Source organism: Papaver somniferum, chromosome 5 (assembly GCF_003573695.1).
Source record: "Papaver somniferum cultivar HN1 chromosome 5, ASM357369v1, whole genome shotgun sequence".
NCBI classification, from domain to species: Eukaryota; Viridiplantae; Streptophyta; class Magnoliopsida; order Ranunculales; family Papaveraceae; genus Papaver; species Papaver somniferum.
Genome location: NC_039362.1, coordinates 179,239,921 through 179,256,745, shown reverse-complemented (window position 1 = coordinate 179,256,745; position 16,825 = coordinate 179,239,921). Strand labels below are relative to the sequence as shown.

Below are 16,825 nucleotides of genomic sequence, written 5' to 3'. Positions count from 1 at the left end.
CTCAAGTTCAGTGGGTGGCTGTAATGTCTGAGATTCAGATTCAAGTTAAACTACATTTGTGCCCGTGCTACGCATCGGACATATTTTTTCTCTTCAACTTGGTGTGTGCGGGGCTCCTCTCCACCCCGTGATAATGCATTTTTGATTTGGTATATGCGCGGGGTTTTGTCCCGCCACATTGCGATGCATTTTTCTATTTGGTGTGCGCGGGGCTTCGCTGCTCCCATGACGATGCATTTTTCATTTGACGAGTCGTGGGGCTTCGTCCCGCCACGTGGAGATACATTCTTGATTTGGTGTGTGCGGGGTTTCGCCGCGCCCCGTGGTGATGTATTTTTGATTTAGTGTGGCTGGGAAAATACATATAATATGTGGAGAATATGTGCAGATTTATTTATTTTTACTTTTATTTTGTAGAAATTTATTTTTTCCTCCTTTATATATATATATTAATTTGGAAAAAAGAGTCCTTATGTAGTAGTTACTCGAATTTCAAATTGAATTTGGACTTCTATAAGATACCAAACATAATTTTTAAACCATTCTTACGTTGTCAAGCGTCTTCACCTAAATATTGTCACCTCATGAAATTCCAAATTGAATTTGGTTTCCTTTTTTAATTTTTTTCCTATTCTTTTTAAACCAATCATATGTTTCCAAGTGTTTACACCAAAACGGCCGTTTCACAAAACTTTAAAAAAAGCATATTTCAATCAATAGGAAACAAGAGTTTCCTCACCGTTTAGTTTGAGAGATTCATTTGTGTAGGCGTTTAAGTCGTAGAATTTCCCATAGCACTACAAAGGATTCAAATCAACTTAACTGTGTTAGAGAGGTGAAGACGTGTAGTGGTCAAGTTCAGTGGGTAGTTGTAATAAATGTAATGTCAGAGATACAGATTCGAGTTAAACTAGATTTGTGCTCGTGCTACGCACGGACATATTTTTTCTCCTAACTTGGTGTGCGAGGCTCCTCTCCACCCCGTGATAATGCAATTTTGATTTGGTATATGCACGGGGCTTTGCCCCGCCACATTGCGATGCATTTTTTTATTTAGTATGTGCGGGGCTTCGCCCCTCCCCGAGGCGATGTATTTTTGAATTAGTGTGGCTGGGCAAATACATAAAATACGCGGAGAATATGTGCAAATTTATTTATTTTTTCCTTTTATTTCGTAGAAAATATTTTTTTTCCTCCTATATATATATTAATTTGGAAAAAAGAGTCCTTAGGTAGTAGTTACTCGAATTCCAAATTGAATTTGGGCTTCCATAAGATTTCAAACACAATTTTTAAACTATTCCTACGTTGCCAAGTGTCTTCACCCAAATCTGTTCACACTCTTCTAACGATTGTATATTTCACATATTCTTCTGATTGGTTGATTATCTAACTGATGACTCCATTATCCTCCATGTTTAGAATCACGACCCTCGTTATATAACTTCCTAAATTAAATTAAGGGTAGAGATTAAAATGTGAAACATACACGCGTTAAAGAGTGTGCACGAATTCGCACTCCATGAAATTCCAAATTGAATTTGGTTTCCTTTTTTTAATCTTTTTCCTATTCTTTTTAAACCAATAATATGTTGCCAAGTTTCCTCACCAAAACGGCCGTTTCACAAAACTTAAAAAAAAAACATATTTCGGCCAATAGGAAGCAAGGATTTCCTCACGGTTTAGTGTGAGAGTTTTATTTGTCTAGGCCTTTAAGTCTTTAGATAAGGTAGAGATATATGGATGAGAGGCAGGGGCTGAGCCAGCCCATTGCAGGGGTTGCACTTGCACCCTGCCCAGCTGGCTCCAAAGCCTATTTTAGGCCGAATCACAATAAATTTTTTTGTATATATAAGGCCTTTTTGCTTTTTTACACCCCTAAAAAAGTTTTTGTTCCCTTAGAAAACTCTTGCACCCCCTTCCCGTAATTCTTGGCTCCGCCTCTGATGAGAGGATTCAGAGGATGAAGACAGTGTTAGAGAACTAGCTATAGCTAGGTGTAAGAATGTAGTACGATGAGAGAGCCGTTTAAAGAAGGCTTTAAAGAAGAACAGACACCCGGTTCACATGCAGGTAAAGCCATTGCAACGTATAACTTTTGATAGCTGTATTTCTGCTGTTTTCTTGCCGACTTTGCGATAAATATCTTCTCCATTAAAACTGTGTGTTAGTCCTTATTTGGACTGTAAATCTGTAATATAACTTTCTTACTCTGCTTATTCCATCCTTCTCTTATGACTAATTTATACTTGTACAATTATGAAGTCCATATATGGATTGTCATGTATTTGACTACATACTGCCTGCATAAACATGCAGAACCAGTATGGATCTTGATGAATTATGAAGTTGACTAAGTGATGATAATTACAGATTTATGTTTACTTCAATCACACACTTGTGTCAAAGATTCAAAGCAGTTATACACGTGTTGGAGAAATGTGTTTAATGTGATCAAGTTTTTCGTTTCATAATTACTATTTGGTGACATCTCATTCAATATATCGACAAAATTTGACAGATCTTAGTTGTATAGATTCATGAACGACACGCTGCTAGTAAGCTCTATACGTTTTAGTTTTTTCATCTAATGGATGTATACTTTAGTTCATGGGTTCAGTTCACCAACATCACCATGAAAGGATTTCATTTTCCACTGCTAGGAGCTTGTGCAGATGGTCTTATAATCAGTCGCCGCCGATCACAAAGAATTGACATATTCTTAGTTTTTCTTAGAGTTGGTTTCTCAACTTTATCTTTAGTTTTGCGCAACATAAAATTCAGGTATCCCCATTCCACCCTGCCCACTGTTTTCGTTGGCCCTAGCTGCTTGGTGGTATAATGGACTTTCGCAAATGTCAAATGTGCATGCCCATCAAACAGCTGCATGATGAATTCAAAAAATTGCTGGAGATTTTAGAGGCCAGTTAACAATTACCATGATAAAAAGTTTGTTTACTGAAAAAAATAAATAGGTAGGGAATCCTCTTGATAAGATTTCGCCAAATATAGGCTTAAGTAGGAAAATTTCGCATCCATGTACTTTTTGTGTTACATTAGTTTGTATATATTAGTTCATCAAGGCAATGGGGAACTTCTTGGTAGTGTTATTAGAGAAGACGAATACTATCCTAAAATGAGAAGATAGTCTGTTTTTTTTTTGTTTTTTTTTTATTTTGATAAAATCCAGACCTAGTAGGTCTCTTTCCCATTAAGAAGTAAACAGTCACACATAAATCACTCTATACTATACCTTCGTTACCGTCTATCCTCGTTGTACCAGTCCGTAGCAAACGCATCTTTCCAAAGCATCTGTTTTAGCTCGTGGAAAATCACCTGGTTGAATCTCACCAGGGGCAGCAATTCTTTCTTCCTTGTTCTCAACTTTAGGTGTCTATGATTCTTTTTTGCCATTTTTTGCCAGATAATACGCAGCTCTAGTCGGGACCCCTTGAGGATCCCAATAAATATTGTAGATGTTGGCCTTCTGGTAACCGAGCTTGAATTTCCTTCATATGAGCTGCCAAACTCAGATCAAAACCCCAAGAAGTGAAATGCGCATAACAAAACCTGCAAATACGTGTATGATCACTGGTTCTACATTCAACATCACGGCAGCTAAATATATTTCCGATGAAACATGGAACTTGAAACGAATTGCACGCGACTTTAAATTCAGGAATTCCATGCTTCTCAGCGAGTGTGACACCAGCCTTTACGCCCATCAGCACTTGAGTGTAAAAAGATTTTCCATCTTCTGAGAACATGGCCGAAGCAGTGATCGGCTTTGCCTGCGAATCACGTAAAGTAACTCCGTATCCTCCATAGCCTTTCTCCTTACAATAATAAGCATACACATTAATCCAAGCAAAAAGTGTTCGACGCTTTTTGATCACTTTCCAAGAATCAATCCAAACTTCAAGTTGTGGCCAAAAAGCAGGGTTTTCTCGGTGTTTTTTCGCTCTAATGAATTTGACAAGATCTTCCGACTCCGAGTCAGATCTAGGTTTCCATGAGTCCTCCTCCTCTTCATCTTCGTTCATACCTACCACTCCCTCATCGTCTTCTTCTTGTGAGTGATAATAATCATCTCCTGAGGGCTCTTCTGAGTAATAAGAGTTGATAGAACTCGTAGAGGAGGCATCTTCTTCTCTTTCTTGTTTATAACATTCTTCTTTAGTAATTGATAAGCACTTGTCGAGATTGACATTGGCACTGGCGTCAACATCATAAGAAGATGTAGAAGACATAATACAATCTAAATAAATACTTGCAGAATCTACATCCATTACGCCTATCCCGAACCCTGATATTTATTCTCGTAGTTACGAGACAGTCTAGGGGTGAGCAAAGTGGTTCAATAACCGAACCCAGCCCAATTCACTCGCAATTGGGCGTGGGTGGACGCCCAACCGGCTCATTAGAGGATGGAGCATAGCCGCATGGGTCAATTCTTAAAAAGTCCACTGACTATTAGATTCGGTGCATGCCGTTATGAGGGGATGGGTGGTCATGGGTTAATCTAAACCTAATCTATCAATTAAACGCAGTAAAAATAAGAAATGAGGGTGAGAAATATTTTTTTATTGTACATTCCATTACAATGATTATTTGGTTTTCACTTTCCAACTTTATTCAATTTAATTTCTACTTTAACCTTTTTTTTCTTTTTCTTCCTCTTCTTCGTTGCAAAGTAGAATAATGACTAGAATCTCAATCTTCAGTTGAAGATGATGAAAAGCTAATTCAATTAAGAAAAAACAAAAAAAGCTGTTATTGTTATATAGAAGGGTGTTGGCACCCGGATGGTGACAAGATCAACCAGTTATTTGTAATAATTTATTATTTTTGAATTATTTTATAAAAATTGTTATTTATTATAAAAAAACTAAGAAAATCTAAAATTAAAAATAAAATTGAAATAAAAATGTAAATTAATAAAATTAATCTAAGAAAACTAAGTAATTTAACTAGCTCTAGGATACCCCTTATCACCCTACAATAGTATAATTATGTACCCCTCGCTAGTATCACGGAGAACTTAATACACACAACATCAACTTGCTAAAGAGACTTCTAAAAAGAAAAATGTTGCTGGAGGGTCTCTGTTTTCTCTTTCTTCTTTCTTTTCTCTTCCCTTCTAAAAAAAATCTTGAGTCTTTTCATCTTTCTTACTCAGATTTGGTCCTTTTGGACCAGATATGAGCAAGGATTTCTTTTTCTTTTCTAGTTTTAGGTAATAGTTTGTTGAATAAGATGTTTCTACATCATTTTTTGTGTCTTTTGACATATTTCTCCGCCGTTTTGGGGCAATTTTTCTTCGTCGTTGTGGGGTGAATTTTTCGATCTTTGATGGCTGGTTCGTGGCTTGCTACTCTTGATTCAAAAACATCGACAATTCGATCAATAAGTTTGTGGGAAAAATACTCCTTCCTTTCAGGAGCATCTCTTTTAAAGGAAGAATACAATCATATCAAATGGTCGGAATTATTTCCGGAACATACCATCATCTCTCCCTTATACATAATCAAAAATTGGGTATCTCTACGGTTTATTTCTCTTTTCTCTTCGCGATCTACTTGTAGTTGATATCCTTATTTGTATTAGGATTTTGATTATCTTAATATTATTTATGTATTTTGATGTTTTTGTTAATCTTGTAAGCGAACATGTAATTACTATTTTAATTTGAATGAATTAGAATTTTTTGATTGACCAAAAAAAAAAATCAACTTGCTAGAAAGGTTAATATGCGATGAGCCCTCAGTGCCTCGCTAGAAAGACGTCGTGTCAGAGCTATTATCCCTTGTTTTTAGTCAGTCAGATGTAATGACTAATGAGTGGTTTTAGAGCAGCAAGAGATTGTGGGATATGAAACTTTGGATGGGGACAAATTTGGACGGTGCACGAGGGACGAGTAGGAAATCGACATGCATCAACAGAATTCTGACGGTTTTTAACGAATAAATACTCTGATCTTATACTACCAAATTTACCCTTCTTCAAATTCTCGAGGTTTTAGTAACTGTATTATTTTCTAATGGTAATTTTTCAACACACCGATTTAAAAAGGAAAATTTATACATAATTTTCCTCATAAATATTCTGAAAACGAATATGCACGGTTCCGGATCCTCTACACCCAAAATTCCTCTACAACGATGCGTCTGCCAATAAAGAGACGCCATGTGTTTAAACATACCAAAATTATAAATATTCGGTATATTGAAGTTGTTGAAATTAAAAGATTTTCAGCCGAGATACAAATGGAAATGTTTATCCTCCCCCAATTAGCTTCGTGTAAAGACTAATTGACCTTATTAGTTTATTTTATTTTTATTTTTTGACGAACATTTTCAGTTTATGATTGTTCTGATTTAGTTCTAAATACATATGGAGCCTCCACCTCCTCTACAGGTACTATTATCCATCTTACTTTATTTTTTCAGTCCAATTAAATTAATTATTTACATCTTATTGTTTCATACTTCATAATTTTCTTATTTTTCTCTTTTCTTTTAATTGTAGAACTCATTGTCTGAATGTCACCGTGCTGACGTTGGGTCTGAATGTCACCGTGCTGACGTTGGGTCTCAGATACATCGTAGATTTTTGATAGAGGCATAGATCTAAATTTTTCTGCACCTGAAGAATGCTACGACATTGAAATGACTAATCCTGTGAGTTTTAGTAAACGTGTTGATTTCGTTCACTCTAGAATTCTTAAGGAACTAATTCCAGAAATCGGTATGGAATTTGAGACAGAGGATGAAGCATTTAAGTTTTACAATACATAGGCATACAATTTTGGTTTCAGTGTCAGAAGAAGTACGTCACATTCTTTCAAGGATGACAAGCTAAAAGACAAGCTTTATGTCTGCTCGGCTCAAGGTACGCGAGTCAAAGACAAGCGTGATGTTAATGTCAAAAAGCATCGGGCAGAGACCAGATTTGAATGCTTAGCAAGGATGAAAATTAGTTTAACACAAACAAGTAAGTATGCGATTGTCGATTTTTATTCTTATCATACGCATATCACCACAACTCCTAGAAAATCCCACTTATTTAGATCTCAGAGACGTTTGAGTACTGCTATTATAACACAAGTTGATATGGCTGATGCGTCAGGAATTGCTCCTAGAGAAAGTATGGAATTTTTAAGTAGACAATCCGGTGGTCGTCAAAATGTTGGAATTATACCACTGGATTATAAAAATTATCTACGTTATAAGCGAACGAGGAGAATGGAAACAGGGAATACAGGCTGTGTGTTAGAATATCTACAAAAAATGAAACTAAATGATCCTATTTTTTTTCCTGCTATTCAAGTAGATAAGGATGATTTGATTACAAATATTTTTTGGAATGATGTGAGAATGGTTGTAGATTATGATTATTTTGGTGATGTGGTAAGTTTCGACACTACGCACATGAAAAACAAAGACGAAAGACCATTTTCCATGTTTGTGGGAGTAAATAATCACAGACAAACCATTATTTTTGGTGATGCATTATTATATGATGAGACTGCAGAAACTTTCATGTGGTGTTTTGACACTTTCGCCGAAACTATGTCTGGGAAGAAGCCAAAAAGTATTTTCACCGACCAAGATGCAGCAATGGCTAAAGCATTAGCTTCACAATGGGCAGAATCATGTCATCGGTTGTGTATTTGGCACCTGTTTCAAAATGCTGCCAAACATCTTTTCCATGAGTTTCATAAATTTAATGACTTCACGAAGGATTTCACCAATTGTGTATATGATTATGAAGACGAAATTGAATTTACCGATGCTTGGAAGAAGATGCTCGCAAAATATAATCTCCAGAATAATGATTGGTTAAAAGGCTTGTTTAGTTTAAGAGAAAAATGGGCATTGATATATGCGCGAGACACTTTTTGCGCAGAAATGACCACTACCCAACGCGGTGAAAGTTTGAACAGTGTCTTAAAAAATATATTAGTTACAAGTATGATTTAGTGCTATTTTTGAGCATTTTGAAAGAATGGTTGACGCTCGTCGTTATCAAGAATTAACAAGGGACTTTAAAGCAAGTCAAAGTTACCCTGCAATGACACTTCCGGTGAAGATTTTGAAACATGATGCGGCCATATATACACCGGAGGTGTTTGAATTATTTCAGAAGGAATTATGTCGAGCTCATGATTGTGCTGTGAACATTATTAGTGAAAGTGAGACTAAGAGTAAATATGCAATTACTCCTCATAGAAAAGAGTATCATCGAACTGTTATCTTTGACTCACTTAATAACACTGTTTCATGTAGTTGCAGGAAATTTGAATTTGCTGGATACTTATGTTCACATGATCCGAAGGTTCTCTCTGAAAAGAATATCAAGAGTATTCCTAATCAATAGATATTGAAGTGATGGAAAAAGGATGTCAAATCTGGGAGTATAACGGGTGGTTCGAATTCAGTGGACAAAAATGATAAAAAAGTAGACACGGTTAGGCGCTAGAGAGAGTTATGTAGATTACATATCCAACTAGCAACAAAGGCTTCGGAATATCTGAAGACGCATACAAAATTGCTTTGTTGGCTCTCAGTAACACGTTAAAAGAGGTCAATGCAAAATTGAGGGGACTAAAAGTTCAAGAAGATTTAGAGAACCAAAACATCTGGCCAGCAGTAGAAAAAGAAATTAATCTCAATGCATCATTTAATGTTGATAATTATAATGTCAGAGGAATTAAGATCAGACAGAAAACAACAATTGATACTAGCTCTGTCAGACCAAAGAATGTATTGGAAAAAGCTGTGTATGTAAAAAAAGAAGCGGACTAGCAAGACCATGGAATCTCAAAGCAATGAAGAGACAGTACCAGCTTTTGATTTCCCAACTCAAATGCCGACGCCGCAACTCGTTCAGGTATTCAACTATTTACTCTTATCTATAATTATTGCTTATACTGAAATGCATAAAATGATTTGGTTATTTTATCAACAGTATTAATAGGTCACATGTTCAAAATTTAGGTACCCAATGCTTTATTGAGAAGCATAAGTATGGCTAGTAATGACACAGTACCAGCACTTCCATATGTTATGCCGGTAATACTTTTGAAGCAATATTGGTCATTATTTCTGTGAATGTCATTTTTCAAATGCTAAAACAATATGAATTAACACTTGGTTGTTTATGAATGACATGTGATAGCAATACTATACTGGTGGCTATGTTCCTTTTAGCGGTTATCAACAACGCCCAAATCTTAGCAGCTATTAACAACGCCCAAATTTTAGCGGTTATCAACAATGTCCAAACGGACTGGTCAGAGTCTTACAGGTAGTTAACTGATAGTATTCTTTATAATTTTTCTTTTTTAAGTTGAAAAATACATAAATTTCATTTTGTCATGTTATGTGTATTGTAGGAACAAACACAATTACAAGGTGGGCAACATTTATATAACTCACATCCTCAAGATTACCCATGGGGGTTACACTATGGACGAAGTTCAAGAGAATAAAGAAGATAACAGGTGCCTATTTATTTGCACACTAGGATTGTCACGATACCAAACGACAGTGATGTTTATGGTTGCGAAGTACATAAGAAATTCGGAGGTGCTGCTTAGGCATGGACATGATCGTATTCTATTATTTGTCATCAAAACGAAGTATTCTTTTGTGATTCTTTGTTAAGTCTTTAGCATGCAATATGAACACCTCTCTTTTGTTACCGCATGAGCTTTGAATGTTTTATAATGGATATTATGTCAATGACTTTGCATACTGATAAGTTAAATGTCTCCTCGCCATCTATATTTGTTCTTTATCTCCATGGTTGGTAGTCTTTTCTGCAAGTAGAATGTGCCAACTTACATTCTTCATTTCAGCCAAATGACTATCAGACTATGGAGCTTTGGTTTTTCAGTACATAGTATTGGAATAATGATTTTTAGCAAACGTGTCACGTAGATGCTTTCTTCGCTTTCACTTTCAATAAATCTGGTAGAGAAGTTAATATAGGGGAACCATATAAAACCAATTTGGGAAGAGAGATGTTGTAGTTGTTGTGGTTTTAGTTCGTCATCATGAAAACATTTGTTCTTGGCCCGTAAAAAAAAAGTAAAATAGATTAAGGACCAAAAACGAAAATTAGTTTAAGAACTAATTGAGGGAGGATAAACATTTCCATTTGTATCTCGGCTGAAAATCTTTTAATTTCAACAACTTCAATATACCGAATATTTATGATTTTGGTATGTTTAAATGCGAACATGGCGTCCCCTTACTCGCAGGCGCACGGTTGTAGAGAATTTTTGGTGTAGAAGATCCAGAGCCAATATGAAGCCTGCACAATTTAAAAGTAAAAGATAACAATCTTAAATTTTTGGCCTCATATTTCTAATTAACTAAAGAAAAAAAAGTCACCTATATCCCAAAATCGTGCAATCTAAGTTGGATGACTAACCAAGACCAAAGACCTATAGCATATGAAGAACATCAAATAATAGAGAAAGGAATGTTCTGTTCTAAAAGGAATAAGACAAAGGAATTTCCAATATTATTTTCCCTTGTTTGCAATCTACAGTAATATTGGTTAAACACTAAATTGGGTTAGTTAATATATTTAATAAAGATTTGTGATAATTTATGGAAGAGTGAATTTGGTATTATAAGATCAGGGGTCGAGATCGTCTGTGCCACTGCTTGTGTGTGCCCTATGTGCCATACCAATAGGAACACGCCACATCATTTCTCTCATTAACCATGACTAACTAAATAGATTTTCTATTTATACAACACTAATCGATTAGGAAAGATAATTAATTAGTTAAAGAAGATATTACAAATCCAAGAGAAAATACCGTGTTTCTATTGGTGTGGCACATAGGGCACACCCAAGCAGTGGCACAGACGATCTGGACCATAAGATCAGAGTATTTATTCGTTAAAAACCGCCAATATTATGTTGACACATGTCGACTTCCTATTTGTCCCATGCCCCCCTCCAAATTTGCCGCCATCAAACATTTTCTCTAGATACTCGGTTAAAGAAAAAAAAAAAGAAAAAAAAGCCAATTCATAACTTCAATTGAAAAGGATAGGTGAGGTCCAAAACACAGGTTGCAGCCGGTGAAGCTTGAGAGAAGCAAACAAAGAAAAGTCACATATAAAAGAAAAGATACATGTCCCTTTCAAAAGACGAACAAAAGACTAAGTTGATGCAGTACTATTTTCACCATAGAAACTAGACCACGTCAACATAAGGAGTAGCCTTGAAAAGAAAAGAAAAGAAAAGAAAAGAAAAGGATAACATACATGGCGCTTCATTAAATAAGTAGGCTAATTGATCTGCACTTGTAATATGATGAACTGATGATAATCAACTAATCGTAGATGAAAGGGTTACGTCCTCTGAGTGCTCTTTAACAAGAGCCCACGAGGCTTCTGGAATCTCGTTGGGTGCCAACTTATTTTTCTCCATAGGATTGCACACAAATTAGGCAAGAAAGTTGGCGGTCTTATTCCATTCTTTTACGTGAGTGTTTTTAATGATGTCATGAATGTCGTGATAATAACGTCTTCCCCTGAGCACTATATCCTTGATGATATCCAACACAAGATCAAATGGCTCATCCTTGGGAAGCTTCCGCCACAGACAAGGATGGCATATGACATCAAACAGACCAGAAGGGTGGTAGGGACAACAACGACCCTCGTCGTTGGTAATGAAACACTCTTGGAGTGTCTCCGAAACCTTAAGTGAATTGCATAAGAAGAAGACTGCTTGAATGTTATGCTCGATAGCAAGATCCAAAGCACTTTATTTCATTCCCTCCAAGGCATGATAATATGGTGAAATGCAAAGTTTAGAACCTCCAGAAACAGCGGCAACATGAATACCATCGACAGACCGCAACATTTCCCCTTAACCTCCATCTTTTCCTTGGTTGCTCTTCTTTTTGAGATGGCCATCAAAGGTGATCGGGTATTGATGAGATTTTGTACAATGGTAAATAAGGTTGTCATTCGCTCGGACTTTATGAGATTGTTTTCAGATTTAAGAAACGAAAATACTAGAAATAAAGAAAGTATATACAAAATATGTCACAGGATGAAGAATTTACTGAGATTCAGGATTTCACTGTTTTTCATATTCAAGTGGTTCAGAAATTAATCCTACGCAATTATAGCTGAAAATAAAAGAAATATTAACTCTATTCTTTGCCAAAGTAGATTTCATAAAATATTAGTTGTATATTGAAAGCATGAAGCATCAAATTACCTAGAACTAAGCATGTGTCATCAAACAAAGTCACAAATAATTAATAGAAATCATAAATAATTAAAAATCGAGGAAAAAAGTAAATAAAATAATTAATCAAATTACCACATTAATGAAATATAGCTTCCTCCATCGTCATAGTGTTGGGGTTTAGCTCACACTCAAAATACTTTTCATTGCTCAAATGGTACAAAGAAGAAAAGAAAGAAAAATAATAAAAAAAGTGAAACTACAACTTCTTTTTCTTCGAACTCCCCCGCCCTCTTTATCCTCCGGTGGCTCTTCTCTAACTCCTATTATTACACAACACTTGATATCTTCTCAAATATCTTCCATAACTTCAAAATCTTCATCTTCTTAATGGAAAATATCATCTGGACTGATTTTTATTTTATTCTTCACGATGTTTCCTTCTCCAACTTAAACAATCTATTGATAGATAAATAAAATTTTGGAAAGATATTATCTCTGATTGCACATGATATTCACTTTTATTATACAAAATTTCCATAAAAATTTGTCCTTAGAGGAACTAAAAAGGGGTGCCACTTATGAAAGACGTGGGTGCCTTTTAGTTTCTCCGTGGGTGCAAACATCACTTTTCGAGCAACTTTTTCCACAAGAGTTTATTTCTCCAAACACAACTATAAATACACAAAAATACCATAATAAATACAAAAATGAGCATTAACAAAACATAAAATTGAGATCAAATCAGACACAAAAATGTGTCTATCAGGTATACACCTTTAGTATCATGCGAAGGCAGGTGGATGCATTGAGGTTGAGTTTCCCGAGATGATTTTGCAGTCTTCAAGGTCTTAGATAGCTTCTTGGTCATGTGTAATACATCTAATTTAAGTGCTTCTGCATTTCTTTGAACCGCATATTTCTTCTTCTTATCAGATTTTTCGGACACCTAATCTTCTTGAATATGATTAACCTTAACTGCATACACATTCTCATCTTCAATATATTTAGTGTACCTTTAATCCTCTTCAAAATCATCAGAGAGGAAAGCATCAGTTTTTTTTCCGGTGAAGGAACGACTACAGCTACCGCCTCGTCCATATCAGCAGTGTCACTGAGAGTGAGTGTGCACATGGATTCCATAGAAAGTTTTTTGTGGAGATGGATTTCCGATGAGAGGCATATTTTTTCCATATAGTCGATTAATTGCATAAATGGTTAATTAAAAAGTTTGAAGATAAAACAATGAAAATGGTTAATTAAAAAGTTTGAAGATAAAACAAGGAAAATGCAAAGAAGGAAGCAGAAAGAGGAAATTGAGTTTATCAAATATTTTTATAATACGGGTTTTTCATGTGTTAAAAATACATGCATATACAATTTATTTGTTTATTTTACACATGAATATCTGAAATTGAATATAATTTTATATGATTTTTCTAATATAAAATCTTAGTGAATGTTTTCTTAAGTCTTAAATTTCGGCAAAGGGATAAATACAAGATCCCCTTCGCCGAGGAAATTTAAGTTCAAAAAAATTCTTCAAGGCAACCATTATTTCTGCGAAGATGTTTTATGCCTGCTAAGTTTTGTTTCTTAACTTCTTTTCTTTCATTTCCTTTATAAGAAACAAAAAATCTTTATTTTGTCAAACAGTAAAATAAATATTGTAATAAGTTTTAAAGTCTCACTTAGATTGTATCGCCAACACACGTCACCATTGATGTTGATAGTTGTTTAATACCATGGGAAATCGAGCGATTGTTTTCTTCTTCTACATTGTATCACAAACACTAGAAAAATATAATTTTAAAACTTCGTATTAAATTGCTTAATTTTGATAAAGGTGTTAATAATTTTATTTTCTTTCCATAAGTTTATTTAAATTTAGTGTTTCCTGCTTGATGATTAGTTACCTGATTTCCATATCTAGTTGTTTCATTTCGATTAAATTTTATTTTTATTTAAGTCTTTATTTTATATAACGAATGATGATGACACACGGATAAATTAGAAATTCGGACTTAGAAAACTGAAGATGAGTTGAAAATGAGAATCAAACCAAAAAATAAAAACAAGAACCATTCGTCGGTATATAATTATAAAGGGAAAAATAGGAACTTAAATCATCAGTATGGAAACACTTTGATTGGATAGAAAAGATAGTTGGTGAATAATGAAAAAACAAAAGCTATTTGTAATCTTTGTAAAGCCGATTTTGTTATTAAACCCGAAAATGGCAATAGTTAAAAAGATACTTACAGGAAAATGCTCGGATAAAAAGAAAATTATTCGGTCAAAAATAAGTGTTGGCACTGATTGGATTTTAAACTTCGAATACTCCCGAAAATCAATTAAGGGTGAGGGGAGGTTTAAACATATACGCATTGACGTAGATTCAAAGATGTGTCATTGAATGACATGAAGCTTCATCTCGATCATGTTTTGTGTACAAGGCATGTTGGCCAAGAAATTAAACATCACGAAAGTGGGATGCTGACCAAGAGCGAAAATGCATCATTACTATGTATTTCCAAGTTGAGCATTGACCGAGAACTTGGAATGCATCATTATAGTGCATTACCTATAATTGTTGTCGAAGAAGAAGGTGGACTTGGTATATGGGAATGTACTCCCCAATATTTATTTGTAAAAATATCAATAAGATATAATATATATATATATAAGGAAGGGTGTCGGCAGAAAGTGCATTAAGAGGACATGCATGCTTAAGCTACAAATCTTGGTCCTTAAATCATATATGATGCAAGGACGTCGTTATGACGCGTTGCTTACTCGAAATAGCTTCATGATTCAAAGGCATCATTGTTGCATGTTTGCTCGAAAAATGCATCATAATGATGCGAAACGAGGAAAAGGTGAACACTGTAGTTATTTGCCAGGCCCGAGCTAAAGAACGCATATTTGCAAACTGAGTGATCCCAATGATGCACAATCTTGTGCTTCACTTGTGAAAGACCCTTTGGCATATGCAAACTAGGATTTTATTGGATTTGCCCTTGCAGTACGAGTTGATTTCAATTTTTAGTTTTGAAATATGTAAATTAATGATTGTGCTTGATTCCTTCGAGCTACGGAGTAGGGTACATAGGCAACCGCAATGAATTGCAGCATTCGTGGTCCAACATGTTTTCGCTCACATCATATAATTGTGAGGTGACTGAGACATTTTGGTATCTCATATCATCTAGGCTCAGCAATGCGAAGCAAAAGATTGTTGTTTCCATACTTGATGAGATAGTTGCAGTCTGTTCCTTTTCCATTCAATGTTTCCTTGAACCGATTGAGAATTAGGCATCTCCAAAAGAGAAAGCTTAACCAAGATTCGAATTTAAGAGATGTGAAAGTTAGGGGAGCATTCATAAAAAAATTGCATCACAAGGATAATGCAAGTCAAGGATATCATGGTCGAGAGTTTGGCTGGTGTACCTTTGACAATAGCAAGATCAATGAATACTCTCAGCTCAATGCCAGAAAGAATTAAAAAGGGAATTAGTCATTCCTAGCCCAAATTTGTGGGACGATATACAATTGTGACTGTTTCATTCAAAACTTATAAAACTGCCTTGCCGTTTAAAGTTACCAGTCAAAGATGTAAGAGAAGTGGGGCATAGATGACCTGTCAGGTGAAGGTCCAGGTGTTGTGCAGGTTTTAGTATCTAGTAAAGAAAAAAGACTCATATAATCTTTCTTTGTTGTTTCAACTCTATCGAATATGTGAGATCGGGCGAAAAATTTCGTTGTTAGAGAAAATGGCGGGAAAGTAGAGACAACAGTCTGGTTTGAGAAGTTACAAACATGAATATAGGATATATCCCTAACCAATTCAACTGATGTATCCTTATCAAGATATTTCCCGCCAGAAATTGGTTAGGATTTCTCTCGGAATTTTGTTACTCTATGAGTATATAACGAACCAAGATCTAAGTTTGTTTTCTATGCCTAAACCAGTTGATAGAGTGTATTTTATGGCGAAAACCAGTTGATAAAGTGTAATTTCTAGTGAGTAATTTTTGTTTTTTGAAGAAATGGGGAAGAAGATAATGGTTGATGAAGAACTAATGAACAGGAAAAATGTGGCAATCTCTAATAAGTATAATTCGTCTAACCCTAACTATGTTTATCTATTTTGTTTCTATAGATGTTCAATGTTTGTTCTTCTTTGGGTATTTTTTTTCTCTATTTAAAATTAGGGATTTTCAATTTAGAACTTCTTAAAATTAGGTATTTTTTAATCGATCCGTTCAGGCTGTAGGGTTATTTGGTTTTTTTTTCCAAATACAATTAGAGTTTTTCTGAACAATTTTGATTCAGATGTTATATTATCAGACTCGATGGACTTTTGTCTCTGGATTAATTGGTTCCTGAAATTAAATTTTCTCTCTTACTGTTTGTTTACGTATTTTCTAGTGGAGATTTTTTTTCTCTGTTGCAAATGTCATATACATAGCCTTCTTGTTGTATGTCAACTGTGATTTTGTTAGTTTGATCAAAAATAATCTAACGAAACGAATCGTAGTGTTTTCGAAAAGGTTCAAAGAAATGATTTAAATTAAGAAGTTATATTCTCAGATTA

General features: G+C 35.0%; 1 protein-coding gene across 1 annotated transcript; it reads left to right on the top strand.

The window, feature by feature from the left end:
• The first annotated feature begins 6,393 nt into the window (after nt 1-6,393).
• On the top strand, nt 6,394-7,982 carry LOC113280204 (protein FAR1-RELATED SEQUENCE 5-like). The gene is made up of 3 exons (XM_026528859.1): nt 6,394-6,417; nt 6,529-6,590; nt 6,818-7,982. Exons 1-3 carry the CDS (start codon nt 6,394-6,396, stop codon nt 7,980-7,982), a joined length of 1,251 nt encoding a protein of 416 aa, XP_026384644.1.
• Nucleotides 7,983-16,825: the final 8,843 nt, after the last annotated feature.

Coding starts and splice junctions, on each gene's coding strand:
- LOC113280204 (XM_026528859.1), top strand. CDS start 6,394: ATGGAGCCTCCACCTCCTCTACAG. Junction 6,418..6,528: donor AGCCTCCACCTCCTCTACAG/GTACTATTATCC, acceptor TTTTAATTGTAG/AACTCATTGTCTGAATGTCA. Junction 6,591..6,817: donor TGTCACCGTGCTGACGTTGG/GTCTCAGATACA, acceptor TTTTGGTTTCAG/TGTCAGAAGAAGTACGTCAC.